Source organism: Gobius niger (assembly GCF_951799975.1).
Source record: "Gobius niger genome assembly, chromosome: 19".
Classification (NCBI taxonomy): domain Eukaryota; kingdom Metazoa; phylum Chordata; class Actinopteri; order Gobiiformes; family Gobiidae; genus Gobius; species Gobius niger.
In genome coordinates, this window is record NC_136870.1 from 12,209,992 (window position 1) to 12,231,312 (window position 21,321).

The following is a 21,321-nucleotide window of genomic DNA, read 5'->3' on the forward strand; positions in this document are numbered from 1 at the left end:
CTTCGGTGTGAAGTGTCACAGTCTTCAGGAACTAACTCTAATAATGGCACTTTTGAGCTTAAAGGTGAGCCTCTCAAAACAACTGGAGAAGACCCTAGTTCTGACAACACAACGGGGAATGAACAAGGCACGGCTGTAATATTAAACTGCACGTTTACCACAGTTCAAGATAATGCTGCAATGCATGCATCAATCCTACAGAACCAGACTGTGGATCTTTCAACTTCAAGTAGCAGTCCACCCCTGTCAGAAAACACTAATGTGAGCACCAAGCAGATTAGCCCAGAATCTTCCCCTGTTATGAATGACAACCGCTCGGATTCAAAGACCAGCGGGAGTTGTGGAATGCAAAACCAGACATTTGAAAACAATTCTCTTCAAAAGTCTAGTGGAAGTACACTTGTAGGACAAGCCAGTTCCACAAGTGCATCCCTGCAGAACACGTTTGAGAGCAAACCACATGGGACAAGCCCAGAATCTTCCCCTATTACGAACGACAACCGCTCAGATTCAAAGACCAGCCAAAACCAGTCATTTGAAAAGGATTCCCTGCAAAAATCTAGTGGAAGTACAATTGTAGGACAAGCCAGTTCCACAAGTGCATCCCTGCAGAACACATTTGAGAGCAAAACAAATGGGACAAGCCCAGAATCTTCCCCTATTACGAACGACAACCGCTCAGATTCAAAGACCAGCCAAAGTTGTGGAATGCGAAACCAGTCATTTGAAAAGGATTCTCTGCAAAAATCTAGTGGAAGTACAATTGTAGGACAAGCCAGTTCCACAAGTACATCTCTTCAGAATACATTTGAGAGCAAACCAAATGGGACAATAACTGATAAAGAAATCACTAAAATGGCTAACAAGTCACAAGATGCGCAAGGCGGGTCCTCTCCTTCCCCAGTGAAAAATGAGACCAGTGCTGAACCTAATCTCCCAGAGATGCTGGGTGAAAAGATACAAAAGACCGCAGTTCCTGATCTTAAACCAGCTGAGCCTCAGGGGAGTCTTTTCAATGCAGCAGCTGAAGAATCAAGCAGTGGTGAAATGAAGAACTCATTAAACAATGGACTTGCTCTTTGTGAATCTATAGTTAATCTCTACACTGAAAGTCGCAGGGGAAGCATTTTCAATTTGGATAGCTCACTGGAATTCAGGTCTGACCCTTTGGTTACATCCACACCAATGTCCACAAATGCACCATTCATGTTCACTGTAGACAAAGAGAGCAAAACTACAGCGGCCCAGAAAAGGTTGTATGGAGAGGGACCCAGTAAGCCCAGTGCTCCTGTATCCTCAGAAGTGCCTTCAAATATTGTGTCTGACCGGAAGACTTTTTTGCGCCAGCCTTCCACAAAACCACCTAAAAACCAGCTGAAGCCACCATCTCTGCTTTCAAAGTTCAAGCCAGCTTCCTTACTTCCAAAACGTCCTGACTTACTGAATTCAGGGCAGCCCACGACCCGACAGATTGAGGCACCAAAAACCAACAATGCTCAACTCATTAACCAGGTAGGATTTGGTAACTGCTCTATACATTTCTGAAATTACTTAACAAACAATCTATGTTATGTATTTTTTATTTATTTATTTTTTCAAAGACCAGAGAAATGCCAAACTCTTACAACTTGAGATCCACAGCGGATGGTAAGGACAATTTGTTTTGTTTTTGGGAAGAAAAAAAAAGTGGCAAATATATTTTAGAAATAAATCAGTTTGCTTTGGTTTTGAGACATATCTGTTTAGGTTGTGAGATTCTTACAGTGGCTTCAGAATGCTTTCATACACCACTGAATACTACATCATGTTTGTTTTTGTTTCAGCTGCTTCAGCATTAAAGCTGCCAGTGTTTGGTTTACGAAAAGCAGGCAGCGTGCCTTCAGGCATCCAGCGAGCAGGGCAGGGTCTAAAGCCTCCAAATGTAAAGGGCTCTTCAACTGCCCAGTCAGGCTCGGATAAATCTGCTGGAGGTACATACAGTGGCCCTTTGTTTACTCCTCCCAGATAAATGGATATAATCATGCGTAATCACAATGCTCTTCCACACAGGCACAGACCCCGTTGCAAAAAACAAATCACAAGCAAAGAAACATCCATTACCGAAAACTGATGCCTTACCAGCAGCAAAGAAGAAAAAGACTGGTAATTTGTCTCTAGTACTTATGTGTCTCTCCACATGTGTGCAAAAAGCAATTTTAAAGCTGTGCGCAATATTTATTTCAGATAATCCGTTGTCAGCCGGTAAAGCAGAAGCTCCCGCCTCCTCTTCAGACACCACCTCAAAGGCCAAAAGCCTGAAGGCTCCTTCATTAATCCACAGAACTTTACCTACAAAACCTCTAAAACAAGGTAGCTTATCCACATAAATTTGACATTTGTTTTAAGTTTTCTTTTTAGTTTAGACTTATTTGGGTGTTAATGTATTTTGTAGACTCTTTAGGACCATCGACATCATCTGAAAGTACAGCAGCTTGTGAAACAACCAACAACCATAGGACCTTAAGACCACCAGCTAATACTTTAAAGGCCCCTACTACAAAGCCTCAGTGCCATGGTACCCAAAGATAACCAAAGATAATTGTGCCCCTTTCCAACCTTATTGTGTCTGTAATTATTTCTAACAGATTGTGCCAGGTGCACCTCACTGGAGGCGCAGCTCCAACTGAAAGATGAAGAAATAAGAGTTTTAAAGGAAGGTATGTTTTTATGTGTGTGTTGTTCTGTTTTTTTTTTATTATGCACTCTTCATTATTTATTTCTATTCCCAGAACTACTGAGGAAATGAGAACCCAAGATTTGCATGTGGAAAAAGTAAATAAGATTGACAGCGAGGGATTGTTGTAGTTTGTTGTTTTAAGTAAATAAAATTATTATCCTGTATACCCTGGTGTCAATGGTGTATTTTAGATGTCCATGTGAGTGACCTTCTACTTTCAGCACAGAAAGTTTCTTTTATATGTACAGTTAGCATTTTATTTTTGGGTTGTTTTTGTACAGTCTATCCTACCATATTTCTAAACCGTGGTTCTGTCACCCTGCTCTGTCATGGCCCTGTTCCAAGCTGTTCTCAAGTGCCCAAGCTCTCATGACCTCAGACACTGTCAGGGGTGTTTTAATCGTGGGCCATACATTTGAAGTGTGTATGGCCCATATGGCCTAGTCCTCGAGGACCATGTACTAGTGGTCAATGCTGTGAAACATTTACTTGATTGCATTAAAGCCGAGACTGTGCAACCACACCTTTTATTTAGGCCAAGGACATTTTGCCTGCTCACACTATAATGTTCCTTAGGCCTATGCTTTATGTAAGACACCTGAAGACCAACAAAAATTGGTCTGAGGGCCAGATTGCAGTTTGGCTCTCCTGGGTGTATCGAGAAAGACAATTATTGTGTAAATAGGAGTTGAATATGTGACAAATAATGTTCCCTTTATAACAAAAAATGTCTATAATTGCTGAATGTGTTGAATAAATCTGCTGTAAACCAATTGCTGTAAACGTTTGTTAAATTAAACGGTTGTGAGTTTGAAATCCTTCATACATTGTTTTTAGTAAATAGTGTTTTCATAACTCTTTACAGATGCCACCATTAGTGGGCGCTGTGACACAGTCTGTCCGTTTCGACACGCACTTCCTTTGACTGACGCAGTCGCCGGGCAAGGCTTTAGCACGCCTGTGTTTGTGGTCTATTAACTGCAAAACTGGATTTATATTCTACTATAAAGCAGCATAAACATTACACAGTAACGTTTGTTGATACGTAGGTGAGTAATTTGGGAAATGTTGATGTTCTTATAAGGATTAAAGGGGCTTCATGCTCTATTTTTGTGGAGCAAACGTGCGTACGGCAGGTTAGCTTCAGGCTAAAGTTAGCATTTGTTGTGCGCCATATGGATGTGATATCGGGTGAACGTCGATCTCATGATCATATTCTGATGTTTCTAATGGTTAGAAGAGGGCGGAATTAATATGAATAAATCCACGTTCGTTTACGTTCTACATATTTAATCTTTTCTAAGTGAAACGTGGACTGTGGTGCGTGTATTCTGTAGGAGCGATCGCCGTGTCGTCACGTCCGAGGCTTTAGTGGGCAACACAAATGTTTTAAAAGGATAATAGCTCTACCGTGGGTCAAAACAATATTCACAAACCGACCCTGGCGCCGAAAAAGATCTGTGATTTTAATAAACAGCTCTTCACAGCTGGATAAATCAGCTGTTTGCCCACCGTTCACCTAAACATCCGGTGAAAATCGCCGAATTAAACGATCCTCCCTCGAGGGCGAGGCTCAAAGCATCCGCGATAAGGAAAATTGCCAGGGCACTTTAGCTAGTTTTAAACGAAACACGAAAAGAGAGTCAATAGACTGTTAAAACTGCATAATTCAGATCTACATGGATGCAGGAGCATTAACATGCCAGTAGAGCCTACTTGTCAGTTGATCATTTTCTGGTAAACTAATGCTTATGCTGGAGAATTATATAAGTATTGTAAAAAGAAAAAAAATGTTCAATCAATATTTCTGCTATGCCTTTCTGTTTCTACAGGTTAAGACCCTTCTGCAGAAATGTCGCGTTTCTTTGCCACCGGCTCTGACAGTGAGTCAGAGGAGTCCTCGTCCGCTGATGAGATCGCGCCCAAGGCACCTGGAGCCACCTTCAAGCCGTCAGTAAAATGTCCATATTATCTTGTTCTTGTTTAACCTTCATAATCTCATTTGATGTTTCTTTTTCATAGGACTATACTGCTTAGTGATGATGAAGAGGACACTAAAAGAGTTGTGCGCAGTGCCAAGGACAAAAGGTCAGCTATATTATAACCTGTGCTGTAAATTTTATACCGTTATGTTCTTCCAAGGCATTTTCACACATAACATCTTCAAATTCCAGGTTTGAAGAGTTGACTAATCTCATCAAAACAATCCGCAATGCCATGAAGATCCGGGATATGTCCAAATGTCTGGAGGAGTTTGAACAGCTATGCCGAGCTTTTACAAAAAGCAAGAATATTGTGGACAAAGAGGGAGTTCCTTCTTTCTACATTCGCCTTCTGGCCGACCTCGAAGATTACCTTAACCAGGTTTGTATTTTACAGAATGAAACTATTCAAATTGAACTAGCAATTGATTAATTGATAAATCTTCACAGCTTTGGGAGGACAAAGAAGGCAAAAAGAAAATGAACAAAAACAACGCCAAGGCACTCAGTACGCTGCGCCAAAAGATTCGCAAATACAACAGGGACTTTGAAACAGAAATTCTTGCTTACAAAGAGGTAATACTTATTCTTTTTTTCCCCCATCACAATAAACAGGAATGTTTATCTGAGCATTGTTTTGGTTCTCTTCCCTGTATCAGAACCCACAGGATTCTGGTGATGAAGATGAGGAAAGGGAAGCTGCAGAATCTGGTAAAAAATAATAATAATAATGAAATGAAACACAATAATTGTAATGTTTTTTCCTAACAGAGAAACACTTTTTTTTTTTTTTAACTTTCAGGTGACTCTTCAGGAAGTGAATCGGACACACCCAAGGAGAAGGTGACTGCTCAGAGCTTCTTGAAGAAAAAACCAGAGGGACTCCCAGATGCCAGCAAATTCCTTAAAGGGGCCAAAGGGTCAGGGGTAAGCGTCTCTGTTTAGTTTAATAAATGGACTGTGATTGTCAAGGTAAATATTAACAATTCAAACATCACCAGGACGAGTCTTCATCCAGTGATGATGATGATGAGGATGAAGAAGACTGGAGTTCTGACTCGGTCAGCGGTGGCAGTGAGAGCTCAGATGAAGGCGAGGGCAAAAGCTCTTCTCTCGCTGTGGTCTTCCTTAAAAAGTAAGTGTATTGTGTACGTATTCATATTAACATAATTTACGCAGACGCGCACATCCAAAAATCACTTGGTCGCCTGCGAGAACTATAAGTTACAAATGAAAAAACTTGTAGTAATTCTGCAGAGTTTGAGAGCTTGCAGAATTGTTTATTGCTGGCACCACCGAATAACAAGAAATCATGTCCTTCATAACATGACTTTACTATGGGCTGCACAATATATCGCATGAAATATTGTATAGCAATATTATGTTGTCCTCATCGCAAGAAGCCACAGTATATTGCAAAATCACTGAAGTCTTCAGTCTGGCTGCAAACTTAGCCTGAAACAAAAAATGCATGGAACATATAAATGCGCAAAAGTTCAGTTTTAGTTATAATTTTCTTCATTTTGTTTTATTTTATCCTTGTTTTTGTCCTAATTTAGTGGGGGGGGTTTAAGTCTTGCTGAAAAACAAATGAGTTATGATTTGTTTTTCAGCATTTCAACATGCTGTGTTGAAATGGTTTTGTAAAATATCACAATAATATCCTTATCGCAACACTGTGCCCCCGTATTGTCTTTTTTTGGGGTTTTTTTGTGCAGCCCTAACTTGACTTCTTTTGTATATGAGCTGATATTGTTCAAATAAAGTTTAGGTCTACTGTTAAACTGTCTATTTTCCTGATGGCAGGACCCAAGAGAGTGAGAAGGGTTTAGAAAAGAAAGCTGGAAAACGGAAGAAGACGAAGAAGGAGCAGCGTATTGATGAAGAGGCTGGTGATGAGGCTGGAGAGGGGGAGGAAGGAGGATGGGAGAAAGTCAAAGGTGGCGTCCCTCTCGTCAAGGTAAACCCAGATTAAAACCTACTCCAGCACCACAAAATGAAACCAACAGTTCAATAATGAAAATACCTTTGTTTAAGGAAAAGCCTAAAATGTTCGCCAAGGGTACTGAAATCAACATCCCTGTTGTGGTTAAGAAGCTGAATGAGATTTTGCAGGCAAGGGGCAAAAAGGGCACAGACAGGTAACTGCAATGTCTTTGTATTACAATGGACTTGTGTATTGCTCCTCCTGATGGACTAATAAAACTCTTTCCAACAGGGCGGCACAAATCGAGTTACTTCATGCTCTGGCAATCATTGCAGCAGAGAATAACTTGGGTCAGGCTATCCTGGTTAAAATCAAGTTTAACATCATTGCTTCTCTGTATGACTACAATCCCAATTTGGCAGCCTTTATGAAGGTTTGTTATTACACGCTTTCTCTTCCAAAACAATTTGGTGACTTTGGTGTAATGTGATTTTTATATTGAACCTTTTTTCCCCCTTTAGGCCGACATGTGGAAGAAGTGCTTGGACTGTATTGATGAGCTACTGGACATTTTGTTTGAGCACAACAACATCTTCATCGGAGAGAATATAGCAGAAGACAGTGAGCATCTGGCCATCTCAGACCAGGTAATGTATATTATTGCAACTTGGACAAAAAGGAAGTTGACAACAAAAGAGTTTACCAAAAAACATTCTATCTTCAACAGCCTTTCAGGGTGAGAGGTTGTGTTCTAACTCTTGTGGAAAGAATGGATGAAGAGTTTACGAAGATCATGCAGAACACAGATCCTCACTCTCAAGGTTTGTCATAGAATTATCATTTGTGATGTTTGGTGTCTTGTATTTTTAGTTGCAGAATTTAATAATATGGTTATACCAATCCAACAGAGTATGTGGACAATCTTAAGGACGAGGGCCGGGTTTGTGGCATCATTGACCGCCTGCTCTCATACTTGGAGAACAAGGGCAGCACGGAGGAGATTTGCCGCGTGTACCTCCGGAGGATCATGCACACGTACTACAAGTTTGACTACAAGGCTCATCGCCGCAGCCTCGGCCTCCAGGGAGAGACCAAGGTAGCAAACAGACCTCAACGATTACACGCGTTCAGCGAATATTTCCTCATCATGTTTTATACGATTCTTAGTCTGAGCAGGACCAGGAGGAGAGTGAAGGCGAGGACAGTGCTGTGATCATGGACCGTCTCTGCAAATTTATTTATGCCAAGGATCGCACTGACCGTATCCGCACATGTGCAATCCTCTGCCACATTTACCACCACGCGCTGCACTCCCGCTGGTACCAGGCTCGAGACCTGATGCTGATGAGTCATCTGCAGGACAATATCCAGCATGCTGACCCTCCTGTGCAGGTAAGAAGCGAGGACCCCAAATAATATTGTGTAGTTGCATTAGGAAGTTATTACAATGACGTGTTTGCCGTTTCTCTTTGCAGATCTTGTACAACAGAACTATGGTCCAACTGGGAATCTGCGCTTTTCGTCAAGGCATGATAAAAGATGCCCACAATGCTTTGCTGGACATCCAGTCATCAGGCCGCGCTAAGGAGCTCTTAGGCCAGGGTCTGCTCATGAGGAACATGCAGGAGAGAAATGCAGAGCAGGAGAAAATCGAGAAGAGAAGACAAGTGTGTAGAGACGTTCTAAGATGACTCTGACATTGTTTGGCTGCATGACCAACTTTATTTAACGTTCCATTGTTCAGGTGCCCTTCCACATGCACATCAATCTGGAACTGCTGGAGTGTGTGTACCTGGTATCTGCCATGCTGCTAGAGATCCCGTACATGGCTGCCCACGAGTTCGATGCCCGCAGAAGAATGATCAGCAAGCAGTTTCACCACCAGCTCAGAGTGGGGGAGAGACAGCCCCTCTTAGGTACACCAGACGTCGACGACAGCTCAGCGTGTTGCGTTAAGGAATGGGTGAATCAATGAGTTGTGTGTTTGTGGTTTTAGGACCACCAGAGAGCATGAGGGAGCATGTGGTGGCTGCCAGCAAAGCCATGAAGATGGGAGACTGGAGAACCTGCCACTCCTTTATAATCAATGAGAAGATGAACAGCAAAGTGTGGGACCTATTTCCTGAGACTCAGAGAGTGCGGGAGATGCTTGTCAGGTTGGTACTTTTGAAGTAATACATTGTTTAACTATTGCAATTTGAAAGACATGTTTAATTTTTGGTAATTGTTTGGTGGGTGTTTACAGAAAAATTCAGGAGGAGTCGCTCAGGACCTACCTGTTCACGTACAGCAGTGTCTATGACTCCATAAGGTGGGCACGGGTTAACCTGAAAAGTGAGCACATGCTTTTTGGCATTTCTTCTAACTGTGGTTGTCCTGCAGCATGGAGACGCTGTCGGACATGTTTGAGCTGGAAATCGCCACTGTTCACAGCATCATTAGTAAAATGATCATTAATGAGGAGTTGATGGTGAGTCATTTTGTTATATTAACTTTTTGCATTAGACTTAACAATGTTATTAAAATCTTGTTTTGTACATACAGGCATCTCTTGACCAGCCCACTCAGACTGTGGTGATGCACCGCACAGAGCCCACCTCTCTGCAGAACATGGCTCTGCAACTCGCAGAGAAACTGGGCAGCCTTGTGGAGAACAACGAGCGCGTGTTTGACCTGAAACAAGGCGTTTATGGAGGCTACTTCAACAGAGGTTTGTCCAGCTTTTGCAAAAGTATGTATTGTAGATTGTAGAACAATCCATTAAGAAAATGTTTTTAAACCTCAGATCAAAAAGGAGGCTACCAACAGAAACAAGGCTATCAAAGAGGAAAAGGTAATTCAATTCTTTTTTTAATGTATTTGTTTATCACTACACGTTTTGTTCACATGGCTTTGTTTTACAGATCAAAAAGGATCTTACCAGCAGAATAAGTCTGGCTATCAGAGAGGCGGCTACAGAAACCAAAACCAGAGCAACTACTAAACTCTGCGTGGATTTCACTTTTGTCGAGTTGAACTTCATTCCAAAACAATATAGACTGCATTTGGGACTTGACTGTATGCAGTTTTCAAATAAATTGCAGTACAAGCCACTAAATACTAGGAGTGTATTTGAAGTGAAAAGCTTCAAGGCGAATAAGGTGTTGTAGAGTGGTCAGTTAGGTAACAAACATGTCAACAAATAACCTAATAAACAAATTAAAACATAATTCTGAGTCTCTTCAGTTTTTCACAACATAAGCCCATTTTATAATTGGTCACAGGTCAAGCTTTGAGATGTAAAGTGCAATATAAATAACATGTTAAATGTTGTCAATGATTACTGTGACAATTCAATGCTCACAATTACAAGGAAATTGACAAGAGTTCATATTTTTCTGCTCCAACATTTAAATGCACTTATTTGTGGTCTATGCAGTGGCCATGCCCAGTTTCTGTCTGAATCTTCTGCGCAGCTCTTGCCTCAGGAGGTCCCTCTCTTTGCGGATTCCCTGCAGCACAGTGCGGTTTTCCTGAGCCCGGCGCACCAGGTATGGGAGTGTGTCATCCACTGAGCCATATGGTACAGACTTGTAAATGGCATAGCCCTCTTTAGCTGCAGGATGACAAATGTAATGTTAGAGCGCAATATGTTCAACTATAAATGTGGCTTTGTATGTTGTGGTTTAGTGCAACACTGAGTCTTGCTGTTTACCCAGAGTAAGGGAGACGTGATCACACATGCCCAGCAGCTGACCGAAACAAACCGAACCGTCTTCTTTGTCTATGCCCAGCTCTTCCATCCTGGAGGTAAAACACAGAAGAAATGGTTAAATGTATACAATCGTTTGGACCTTGGCTGGCTCAGTGGGATTTAAGTAGTACAGCACTGTACTTTTAAAGGTACCTACAATTTACATCCAAGCACAAGAACAACAAAAACAGCCTCTTGGTGCCAGTGTCAGTCAGAAAAAGTGGGAGAATTGTGACCACCTCAAATAATTGAAAATGTGGGACTTTTTGGATTATTTTGGTGGGACATGGTGAGGGACATACTTTACATTACTTTTGAGCAACGCAAGTTCCCTCCATCTTCATAATTGACCAACCCAACCCTTAAAGGAAAAAAACGAAAGTGAACTGATGTACCTTTGTGCAGACAGTCTGACTGACTCCTCATTGTGTGTGGCCACAATGATCCTGTAGCGCTCTGGTTGTTCTGAGATTACCTCCAGCATGGTGTTCAAGGAGCCATTATAACTGCACACAAAACGAGTATCAGTAAAAGGTTATGCTCTAGTTCACAATCTGACAGTTTCAGAACTCTTGCCTGTCGTTGGCGTCTTCCCAGCAGTTATGTATAGGACTTTGACGCCCCTCCTTCTCCGCCAGCTTCCTCTCTTTGTCCATATAGGCCCCTCTCACCAGTTTGACCCCGAGACAAAATCCCTCCTTTTTTGAAAGGTCAATAGCCTCTCGGATCAGAGAGCTGGATTCCTGGTATGAATAATCTCATCAATAATGTTACTAAACTAAACCATTCATGCTTTTAAAGCCACACTGCGGAACATTCCAAGTGACAATTAAACAGTCTTAAAACCATAATAACAAAACAAACACCATACTCCTAATGAAAGATGTAGCATGTAAACCTTTAGCTTGGCCACCTGTATTCAAGCAAAGACGAGCTGGTAAAGTCCGGCCTGCGACAAAGTTACGAGAGAGGAGTAAAGATGTGGTTTTGAGGACTATTTAACAAAACACACACAAAAACGCTTGTACTTTTATTGACTGAATAAAATGTTACGGAGTATGGCTTTAAATATGTAAAAAGGAAATTGTCTGCCTTTACCTTGAGATAACACTGGTATGTGTTCCAAATCCAAGCGCCATCAGTGTTAAACTTTTTCATCATCACCATGGTAACCAGGGAGAGGGCGGGGTTCATGTAGGTGTACTCCGCATCAACCAAGACTCTGACTTTGTCCACACTCGCCTTTAAACATACGTCACCCTCTACTTAATCTTTTATTATTTTGCTGTATCTTTCTGTGTCATGTCCAAATAATGTCTAATGTATGATCATCTGTTTAGATGTTTTAAAATATCTACATGATATGATCTAGAAACTTACTTTGGCAATTTTGTCGAGCCTCCTGAGTCCACAAAGTAAATGTGCATTGTCGTTGTCATCTAAACCAGGGAAGCTGATTGACTGAAGGGGGGAAAAAAGGGTCAGCAAACTGGGGCAAACTAAAATTAATAACGCAGATAGTTGAAATTACCTCTCCGTCCATGGCTCTGACCAGGAGATTTAGGTCATAGGCTTGTTGTGCCATCAGGGTTGTGAGTTTCACCTTGGTATGAGAACACAAAGATGCTGCCAATAGGATAAAGTGATTTGATGGGAATTGCAGTCTGCTTTTACAGCTGCTTATCTTTGCCCCCAAAAGATAGCTGAACAAATATGCAGTCGCTGAAATATACCTACCCGACATTACTCTACATTGTGGTATTTGCTATATAAATTAATATCGCTGATTAGGGCTTCACAATATGTGCAAAAGTCCAGGTTTAGTCATGAGCCTTACACACAGCTCTGGGCTGAGCAGCGCAGTGATCTTCAGCTGCATCATGGGGTCTTTGCTCCATGCGTTACTGTGCGACATCCGGACACACTCCAGCATGGCCTCCATATTGTCCTCATACCTCTTCTCCCTGTGAATATGATTTAATTATTAATCACCAAATGCACTCAACCCATACATAAATGATAACTCTCACTGCTGTTATTGAGGACTCTGATCAAATCTATGGCCATGTGTAGGTAATTCATGAGTTTTCTGACCCCAAGGCCATACTAACTCCTACAGTTCTCCACATGTGTATTTCAGTGATACGTACGTTTGTGGAGAATTTCAAGCTGCTGGAGCCAAGCATTGAGACAACTACTCTCAAAAGTTTTTATTCAAGTAATATGTCATATGTCCAATTTTAGTCAGAAAAAATATTCCTTTGACTAAAATTATGACAAAATACTTTCTTGGGCCAGGCAGTGTAGTTCCGTTTATAGTATCTTTAAAAAAAGCATTACCCTGTGCTTTCTCCAAGATCTTCCTCAATAGGAACTGCCAGCATCGGCCTCAGTCCCAACAAGCTCATCTTCTCCATGGACTGGGATATCTCCGTCTCATCCTCTCCAGCCACAAACTGTGCATACACTGTGGGTCGGAGGAACATGGAAAAGCCCCTCTTTCCCAGGAGTCTCCGGGCAATCGACATCAACTAAAGCAACACAATGGAAGTATAACAATCAAAGAAATCTAATAATTAAAAGGATAAAGTAGTGCTTGCTACCACTGTGCAATAGTCAACATTTACAGTTATTCATTTTAATTGTGGCACGGTGGCGCAGTGGTTAGTGCTCTGTCTTCACAGCAAGATGGTCTGTGTACTCCTCTTGTCCAGGTAGGTTTCCCCTATCATTAAAACATGGACAATAGAGTCTCTCTGGGGGCCAGGACTCCCCTGAAAATGAGATTCTGGATCTCAGTGGGACTTTCCTGGCTTTATGGACATATCATGTTAAATCCATTATCAATAAAGCAAAACTGTTAAATATTACTCATCTCAAGCTTTTGTGTTTTATTTCAGGATGAATCAATTCTCTATGATGACAATATTGCTTAAACAAGTCAAATATTCTTGAGTGAAACTAACTAAATTCAATATTCTGAATGCAAGTACTCTGGGCTAACATAGATCATGTGTTTTCTTACCGTGCCACAGTTGTTGACCAGCAGTGGGAAGGAGCAGAGGCGGAAGACGCCCAGCGCTCGCAGAAGCTCTCCCGGTGTCTTCACCTGAAACGCTCTTGGGTCCTGGAAGGCCAGAGTGGCAGGCATCAGCTCCGATTCTTTGGACGCCACCCCCGTCCGGACTGTGGCTGTACCCAACTGCCTGAGGGGCATCAAGAGAGGGAAGGAGGTCCGCACCCGAGAACCCAGCATGGTGAGACGGTCTTGATCCTCTGTGATTTCGCACTACAAGTGTGAAGATACCTGTGTTTAATGCCACAGATTTGGCTGACCCAGAATCCAGGTCAGCCAAATCTGCCCGCCTGTCCTCTGGTTAATAAATGACCTGTTTAATTTTGAACAAACAAAGTTGAACCTTAGCATCTGATGTTCTCTTCAGTCAGTTTTCCATGAGACCCGTAACATGTGGTCCTGTTTGTTATTACTCCAGTGGCCGTTATTGGGTATCCACCAGTCTGGGATTACGCTCAACAAAAAAACGGCCTTTTAACCTCACCCCCACAGTGCCTTTGCAAAGATATTGAAGTGAAAGACCCCAAAAATGTGGTCTGTCAATGGACATTTAATTACAACACAGCTTCTACAGATTTGGAGAATAGATTTTCTATTAAGGCAGGGCAAGTTCATGTTAAGAGTACAGTGTCACAAGAGACAATAAGTAGTGCAGAGTCCTTTGCAAATCAAAAAGGATCAAATCACAAAGTACACTTTATGTAAAACATTCTGCTCATGTGCAGCTTTCTTAGCTTTTCTTTTTGATGAAAAAACTAAATCCACAATAGGCCGCGACTCGCATTCATGTGATATTCTAGATGCTTAAGCGTTTAAAGTAGAAGAGATGAGCAGCTCAGGATTCCCAAACACTCAAAATGCTGGTTTATGTATCTGTAATTACTGACCCAAACCACATGAAACTGACACTTTTTAAAAGATGTTTGGCCCATATTGCCCGTCACTGGACAGTTCAGAGCAAAAGGGTGTGTAGAGTGGGAAGCAACATCCAGTTTAGTGTGGGAGTTGGGACTTAAACTCATGGCACTGGGAACAGAACAGTGTACAGTGTCACCAGTCTCATCCTCTGACCACTGAAGGATGAAGGTAACATTATTTTCTCATAATGCTGTTGCAAAAGAAGACATGGGTATAAATTTGGTCTGTTGAAAGAAATGTTAGCCATATTTGATGTCGTATCGCTAAGAATTATGGGATTAGCAGCAATGATGTACTAATGGAGATTTTAAAAGAAATAATATTGGAGTTATTGTTCACATTAAACTACAGTTTGTTAGATGTATTTACCAGTAATGACTCAGCGGCTTTTTCTTCACTTTTTATACAGTTTTTATCCAATGTTTGTCTATGGAAAATGTATGCTAGCAGCGGCAAACATGGCAGATCTCCATGGTAACAGTGGATTTTCCCAAACTCTATTAAAGGTGCATTAAGCAACTTTTTATGCGGTGGAAAAAAGTTGATATTTGTACGTATTTGACCGTGTAGTGACCCTGCGGCTACATGAGTGGTCAGCATGGCGCCTTCAGGATCAATTGTTTTGTTGGTTTTCTGGTGAGAGGGTCTGTCGCATAATGCACCTTTAACATTAATGTTTGAGAACATCATCTATTTTTTTCACAAAATGACACCATCAAATAAAACTATTGAAGGCAAACTTTAAGCCAGGTTTACTAAATTATGCAAGACCCAAATAATTGTACATATATCACGACTAATAATGAAATAAGCTTAAAGTTTAGACAAGTTTATTTCTCAAATGGAAAGAATAATCGAAAAAGGTATCAAATATACAGTATATAATGTAACGTCATCTTCAGAAATGAAAGCAGCTAATGTATAAAAGCGCACACGAGTTAATACAGATGACAACACACATGTTCCTAAAAGCGCTATGAAAAAATAATGACACAACACAAGAATTTAAAACACTGCCCTCGTGCCCATCTCCAGATAGGACCCTTGGACGGGACCGTGCTGGTGCTGTCTGTACAGATGCCTCAGGGGGAGGGAGAGAGGTGGGTGCGGGTCCTGGGATGGTAGGAGCCTGATAGGGTAGGAGGGGAAGGCGGGGTATACGGCCGGGGTTGCGGGTGCCGTGGGTAGATCTAGCTGGGGCAGGAGAGATGGGTGGTGCCGTACTATGTCTGGACGATAGGGGGCGCCAGAGTTGAACTGAGATATTGCACCGAGGTCCACTGGAGGGTATGTGGTTGGGGGCACAGATGCGTTCTGGAGGCCCTGGGTGTTGGCTGGACAGGGCATGGGTTGAAATTGTGGATGGGACAGGGTGTGGGATGAATGGGAGAAAGAGGACGGAGGAAAGGAAGGGCCCAGAGTTTGGGATTGCTGGCTGCGATTTGGAAGGTGCACAGATGGGTGGGATAGATTGGTGGGCAAATTTGGGAATGGCAGATTTTGCATGTGTGGAGGGAACGCAAAAGACGTAGGGTTGCCATAAGTGGCAAACGAGCAGGACAGTGAAGGGGCTGGGAGTTGGTTTTGGTTGGGGAAAGTTTGGATAGGGGGCGAGTTAGTGGGAAGGAAATTGGTGTATGTGAATTCTGGAGGGGCGGGGTCAGCAGCGTGAGGAATGGGTTCAATGATTGTTTGAGTAAGCATAGAGTGGGCAGACATGTGCTCATGCAGGTCAGCGTCACAGGCGGGATTCGGGGCGTAGGGGGGATCAACGGGGGTGTCAGGATAGGAGGTCACTGACGGGGTGTTAGCAAGAGGCTGTGGGGAGTTAGAGTTGGAATGGGGCGGGGTGGGGAAGGTGAAGGTGGTCTGCTGCAGAGCCGGGGTGCTGGTAGTGGTGGCGGTGGCGGCAGCAGAGGATGGGGGCAGGGTGGGAGAGGTGGCCAGAATGGTGGAGTAGTCGAGGGGGGGAGGAGGGAGAGAGGGTTGGCCGTGTCTGAGGCTGGGTGTGTCTGAGGAGTCCGGGATTGGGTGAGAAGGGAAGGATGTGGCCTGGGGAGGGAGGGTAGAAGGGGGGAACTGTGGGGGCTGAGCGGAGGGGAAGCTGGAGGTGAAGGCTGGGTCACCAAGCTGTGCATCAGGACTGCGGAAAAAAACATTTAAAAGTTGAACTGTACATATAGTCTCTTATTAAATTTACAATGAGAATACTTGTCATTGGTATTCAGGGGTTATACATGACTTTACTTGCTATGGACTTGTGCAAAATGGCAATAGTTCAGTTTTTTTGCTTTTTTTACAGTAAGTAATTGTCATTCTTTACAAAAAATTAGAACTCACTTTTCAATGAGGCCATTAGGAACCTCACTCCCTCCTGTGTTCTGCATCCCACAGGACGGGGGGATACTGACGTCGGACATTTGAGAGGTCATAAAGGCCTGTCCCAAGTCTAGGGTCTGCTGTGGGACAAGAGTGTCTTGGAAGGGTGTGCCCTCTGTCCTGTACACGCACGCGGGGTCCGACAGAGAGGGCAGAGAGGACAAGTCCAGAGTCTGCAGCCCTGGAGTCTGAATGGAGGTCACAGTAGGCCGGGGCAGTATCTCGGTCGAATCACATGGGTCACAATTCACTGTTTTAAGAAAATGTAGGCTGAAACATTTGAATTGGTAGGGCTGCATAATTTTAAGATAAGATAAGCCTTTATTGATCTCACAATGGAGTTTACAATATCTATAAAATATTCAAATTGTGATCAATTGCCTAATACCTTTTACACTTTATACTTTATACTTACCAATATCCAAAGTTTCTGTGATTTGTTCCAATTTACGCTTCTGTCTGGCATCTCTTTGTCTGGAAAAAAAAGCGTTAAGCCTGAATCTTTCATACAGCATATGATACAAGAGCAGTTCTTGAAGCATTTACTTTTTGCTGTTCATGCCATCTTCTCGAAAACCCTTTGCAAATGGGTTGGAGCTAATCTTCAGCTCAGTGATCTGGAATTCAGCATATATCAGATTTCACATCATAATCTTACTAAACATATTGTTTCAAAAGTATTTAGTATTTCCTTTTACCTTGTTGTTTTGATATGCTGTGACTGTAACAAACTGGGTCTCAGGGAACACAAAGGTTTGCTGCCCCCCACCCCATCTCAAAATATCTCTTGCTTCAACCACATGGATTCTTGGCTGATAACGATGCAATGAGTGGAGAATTATCTGCACAAACATATTACATTTCAACAAGGGACAAGATATTTAATTTGCAAAAAAACGCTCTAAACCCAAAGTATGCTCACTTACATGTCCTTGGGAGTCCAGTGTGTTGTTGGTGAGCTTGGCATAGTGAAAGGAGATAGTGCGGCTTTGCCAGTGAGCCCCGGTGGCAGGGGAGTCCGGGTGGATGAAGACACGATCGGGAAGTCTGGCCTCAGCGCCCCCTACAGCCTGCCAGCCTCCGCCTTGGAAACGATATCTGGAGTTGTCCGCAGGAACGATGTCCAAAAGGAGGATGTAGCGAAGGGATGGGTTCAGACCAGACAGTTTGAGCTTTAACCCTGGAAACATCCGTCTAATGGGGTACAAATGAGGTAAAATAAGATGACAAAAATGTAAACATTTTTAATTCAACATTAAAACATGTGTCTTCTGTCTACCTGCCCTTCTTGGTGATGATCATTTCTGTTCCCACAGAGCTAAACTGTTTCCACATAGAGGCATTGTCCAGCTCCATCTTGAACTCCTCTTGGCCTTTGGGGAGTTGGTTGGGGGCAGGCTCACTTGAGAGTCTCTGTGGTAATGTTTTGGCCACCATATCACAGGCTGAGGGATACAGTGGGATATGGGTAGCTGGGTCCCGCTCTAGGATTGAGAAATTATTTAGAACATAATGCAAGTCTCTGCATTCAAGAATACAGTTCAAGAACTCACCTCTGTAAAAGCAGTCTCCAATTCTTTGAGATCCCAGACCCAAGCTGGGGTACATATCCATACTCAGCATATTTTCTTTGAGAGAATCCTATTTTCTCAAATTTTGCTAAAAAACATCATTCCTTCCAGAAAATCCTTTGTCATAGATAAATCAGGAGATCGTCCTTGTCACCTCCTATGTCTCTTTACATTGAATGGCCACGGTGCTGAGGGCCTCTGTTATATAGGTGTGTGGGGCTTCACACCTGAGGCCAAATGGTCCCATTTTCACATCTTCATTTGCTCAGGCTGACTATACAGCATGTACCACCCTCGATCACAAAACAAACCATACAAACTCTCATGATGGCAGGTGATTAATGATATTAGCGGAGTAACACTGTATTTACACTTATTTTTTACAGCCAGTTAATAGAGAGAAAGTTTTTATACTCCAGAAAATACCCAAATCTGTGTATAAGTATCACAACACATCTCAGAATGCACAAGATACACAAACTTGTATCTTGTCAATGTCAATACTTAAACCTGATAGACTTGAAGTAATTACAAGCTGAGTTTCCTAGAGATTTAAATCGAATGATATTGAGACAAATGTAAAAAAAAAAAAAAAAAGGAAAGATAGATTAAATGAAGTATCACTGTGGTTGCAATCATTCTCACTTTTCTTGAACTGTATATATAAATATAAATAAATTGGTATAAATAGTAGTAATCCAGCCGCAGCATTTACTATTATAGTCATGAACATTTAATTTGTTCACAGTAATCTCAGAGTTTGGGTCAGTTACCAAACACAAAATGCATATTATAAGAACCTTTGTATAATCTTATCAGGATGAAATTACACATATCGCAAAATACAGGAAATAAAGGCAAACAACAAAGGTGTATCACAAAATGCTAAGTTCTCCGAACATTTTTTCGTTTTTGAAATCTATGCAAACTATAAAAATCTTCTGATGTTGCAAGTTAAACCACTCCCACTGGAGGTTTATATTCGGCCTGCTGCCAAACAAAGATCATTAGTGCTGTTGACAAAGCTCATTGGATGAGTAAACATGTCCAACATAATTTGAAAGCACAGATGATGGCTTTAGGATCGTTGTCTACTATGCGAAAAGGGCTTATAAAAAAAGACATTTTGATGGACAATTTGCAAATTTAAAAATGTAACTACTTGAATGCATTATCATTTCAGTGTCTTGCCAGATGAGTCCAGACATGTTATTTGTATCTTGACTTGTGTTCAGATCTGTAGTTAAAGAATCCCAACTTCAAAAGGCAAAAAAAATAGGTTTGTGTTTTGAATGTCGTACTTGTTGTAGCTGGTGTTTACTGTCAGGTCCCCCACTGCTCCCTGATGACTTGATGACATGTTTCTTCCTCTCTGCTGCCGCTCTGTTAGGCTTTCTCAGCAGGGAGCCCGGCCTCGGATGTAGGTGGAAATAAGCACAGTTTGGTCTAGAGTTACAATTTGGCCCCTGCATCTCACATGTCCTGCGTTTATATTAGAGGGTAACTGTAAGGAATAAAACATTTAACAAAACAAACACAAGCAAAACATTGTATTGTCAGGTGCACTTGTAAGAAGCAGATATTTTGAAAGTAGATCAAAGTTCTTTTTTGTAAAGCTTTAGTGTTTAATATAATGTAGGCCTTTGACAATACAGTAATGTTTTGGTATTAAGCGCTTTCAAACCAAAGAAAAAGGGTGTCAACATGATTCGTTCCATTTGTCCCACTCTTTAAACCTTGACCTTTTCCATAGTAAATTTAGTGTACTCAGAAACCATTATAGCATGTTTAGCACAGGTTTTGTTTACAAGTATACCCGTATTGCTATTTCATTTAATTGTCAGTTGAACATAAACTATATCAAACCATTCTTCCTGGTTTCCTTTTTGGCATCTGCAGCATTACAGATGAATATTTTCTGCACTGACTACATCCAATTCAACTCTTATGTAATTTAGTTGTTTTCTATAGTTCCCTCAGCCCGTTTCTGTTCTGAGCCGTCACATCCCTACACCCCTTTCCTCTGCTCTGTCCACTTGTGTTTGATTTTGTAAAATCCCTTGAGATGAGTCGGAAACGGGCCATTATTGCATTGAGTCTAGGGATTAGAGTTACATCACTGCTTTGAGACTGCAACACAAATGCTTGTCTTTGGTTGGTAAGTATTTCCTGGCATTAAAAAAGACACTCAAATCCCCCCAAAACAACCTGCTCCCATAGTGCCAGTTTAATTGGGACAGCTGGGGTCACTTTACAAGACCAATGTATCGCTATTGTTGTTGTAGTTGTTGCCCATTTGTTTGTGTCTGCCTGCATGTGGCACAGCAGAGATAAAAGCTGCAGAGGACAGAGGGGAAGTGGAGGTGTGAAGCCCATACAGAGAGTAAAGGCATTACGTTGTCAGGGGGCAGCGAGAGGTGAGTGCCTTTACGAGCAGACAGGTGTGTGGTAAGCAGTGAGGACAGCAGGCCCTGTAAAGGCCCATTATGGTGATTGAGGATTTGTTGTTTTGGCATTATCACATCGAAAGGGGGGTGGCTACTGTTGGCATTGAGCACCACTATGGCGTTGGTCATTTACATGTGTGTGCCAAGTAGTTGAATCTCAGTTAATGTTTGTTTAACTGAGGGCTAAAGGTCAGCGTGTTTCCTCAATGCTAGTGGTTTAGGAGGTTGCAACATTATTTTGGTATGCAAGGATTTTAATATGAAAAGCAAAATGATGTTGGCAAACTTAAATGCATTTATATAACATTTAATTTACTTGGATCATTTTGCCCAGTAACATAGATTATTTTTGATAGAATACCTGTAAATAAATGATCCCTTGTGTATATAATCTCTACAATAATGAACATTAATATAATATATATAATATAATATTTTGAATGTTCAAAAAATAATTTGATAAATTAATGACTTAAACTGAATTTTGGTGTTACCTTCTTTAAAATTGTGTTTAATATCAATATTTGTCCAATCCCTAGAACATGATTTATTTAGCAAGGATTATTTCACTG

General features: G+C 41.8%; 4 protein-coding genes across 5 annotated transcripts; 2 read left to right on the forward strand and 2 right to left on the reverse strand.

Annotated features, from left to right (window-relative positions):
* Positions 1-1,023: 1,023 nt before the first annotated feature.
* LOC306978328 (uncharacterized protein) lies at positions 1,024-4,553 on the forward strand (the record flags this gene model as incomplete). Its single annotated transcript, XM_079576851.1, has 8 exons — positions 1,024-1,512; positions 1,602-1,647; positions 1,824-1,970; positions 2,050-2,142; positions 2,224-2,349; positions 2,441-2,554; positions 2,625-2,696; positions 4,549-4,553. The coding sequence occupies exons 1-8, from the start codon at positions 1,048-1,050 to the stop codon at positions 4,551-4,553; spliced, it is 1,068 nt and encodes a 355-aa protein (XP_079432977.1). The 5' UTR covers positions 1,024-1,047.
* eif3c (eukaryotic translation initiation factor 3, subunit C) lies at positions 3,621-9,823 on the forward strand. 2 transcript variants are annotated; one of them, XM_079578083.1, is made up of 23 exons: positions 3,621-3,765; positions 4,549-4,666; positions 4,739-4,804; positions 4,891-5,080; positions 5,149-5,274; positions 5,358-5,409; positions 5,501-5,625; positions 5,700-5,833; positions 6,505-6,658; positions 6,736-6,839; positions 6,917-7,058; positions 7,147-7,272; positions 7,353-7,446; positions 7,534-7,721; positions 7,793-8,017; positions 8,101-8,292; positions 8,370-8,541; positions 8,622-8,781; positions 8,871-8,936; positions 9,008-9,095; positions 9,170-9,335; positions 9,411-9,458; positions 9,529-9,823. In XM_079578083.1, the coding sequence occupies exons 2-23, from the start codon at positions 4,569-4,571 to the stop codon at positions 9,606-9,608; spliced, it is 2,796 nt and encodes a 931-aa protein (XP_079434209.1). In that variant the 5' UTR covers positions 3,621-3,765; positions 4,549-4,568; the 3' UTR covers positions 9,609-9,823. The 2 variants fall into 2 exon arrangements, with proteins under 2 accessions (XP_079434209.1, XP_079434208.1); XM_079578082.1 differs by having other exon boundaries at positions 9,411-9,823.
* A 203-nt stretch (positions 9,824-10,026) lies between these two features.
* prodh2 (proline dehydrogenase 2) lies at positions 10,027-13,655 on the reverse strand. Its single transcript, XM_079578136.1, has 10 exons — positions 13,384-13,655; positions 12,699-12,889; positions 12,196-12,322; positions 11,890-11,961; positions 11,739-11,819; positions 11,457-11,600; positions 10,935-11,101; positions 10,754-10,864; positions 10,320-10,408; positions 10,027-10,220 (listed from the first exon to the last, which is right to left on the reverse strand). The coding sequence occupies exons 1-10, from the start codon at positions 13,612-13,614 to the stop codon at positions 10,036-10,038; spliced, it is 1,398 nt and encodes a 465-aa protein (XP_079434262.1). The 5' UTR covers positions 13,615-13,655; the 3' UTR covers positions 10,027-10,035.
* Positions 13,656-15,357: 1,702 nt separating this feature from the next.
* Positions 15,358-18,401, reverse strand: tbx6 (T-box transcription factor 6; the record flags this gene model as incomplete). Its single annotated transcript, XM_079578086.1, has 8 exons — positions 18,285-18,401; positions 18,011-18,215; positions 17,658-17,925; positions 17,430-17,573; positions 17,278-17,348; positions 17,147-17,205; positions 16,693-16,981; positions 15,358-16,495 (listed from the first exon to the last, which is right to left on the reverse strand). The coding sequence occupies exons 1-8, from the start codon at positions 18,352-18,354 to the stop codon at positions 15,358-15,360; spliced, it is 2,244 nt and encodes a 747-aa protein (XP_079434212.1). The 5' UTR covers positions 18,355-18,401.
* Between the last annotated feature and the right edge of the window lie 2,920 nt (positions 18,402-21,321).

Coding starts and splice junctions, on each gene's coding strand:
- eif3c (XM_079578082.1), top strand. CDS start 4,569: ATGTCGCGTTTCTTTGCCACCGGCTCTGACAGTGAGTCAGAGGAGTCC. Junction 6,659..6,735: donor GTGGCGTCCCTCTCGTCAAG/GTAAACCCAGAT, acceptor CCTTTGTTTAAG/GAAAAGCCTAAAATGTTCGC. Junction 7,273..7,352: donor ATCTGGCCATCTCAGACCAG/GTAATGTATATT, acceptor TATCTTCAACAG/CCTTTCAGGGTGAGAGGTTG.
- prodh2 (XM_079578136.1), bottom strand. CDS start 13,614: ATGCTGGGTTCTCGGGTGCGGACCTCCTTCCCTCTCTTGATGCCCCTC. Junction 11,962..12,195: donor TGCTCAGCCCAGAGCTGTGT/GTAAGGCTCATG, acceptor TCTCATACCAAG/GTGAAACTCACAACCCTGAT. Junction 11,601..11,738: donor GGCTCGACAAAATTGCCAAA/GTAAGTTTCTAG, acceptor GTATGTTTAAAG/GCGAGTGTGGACAAAGTCAG.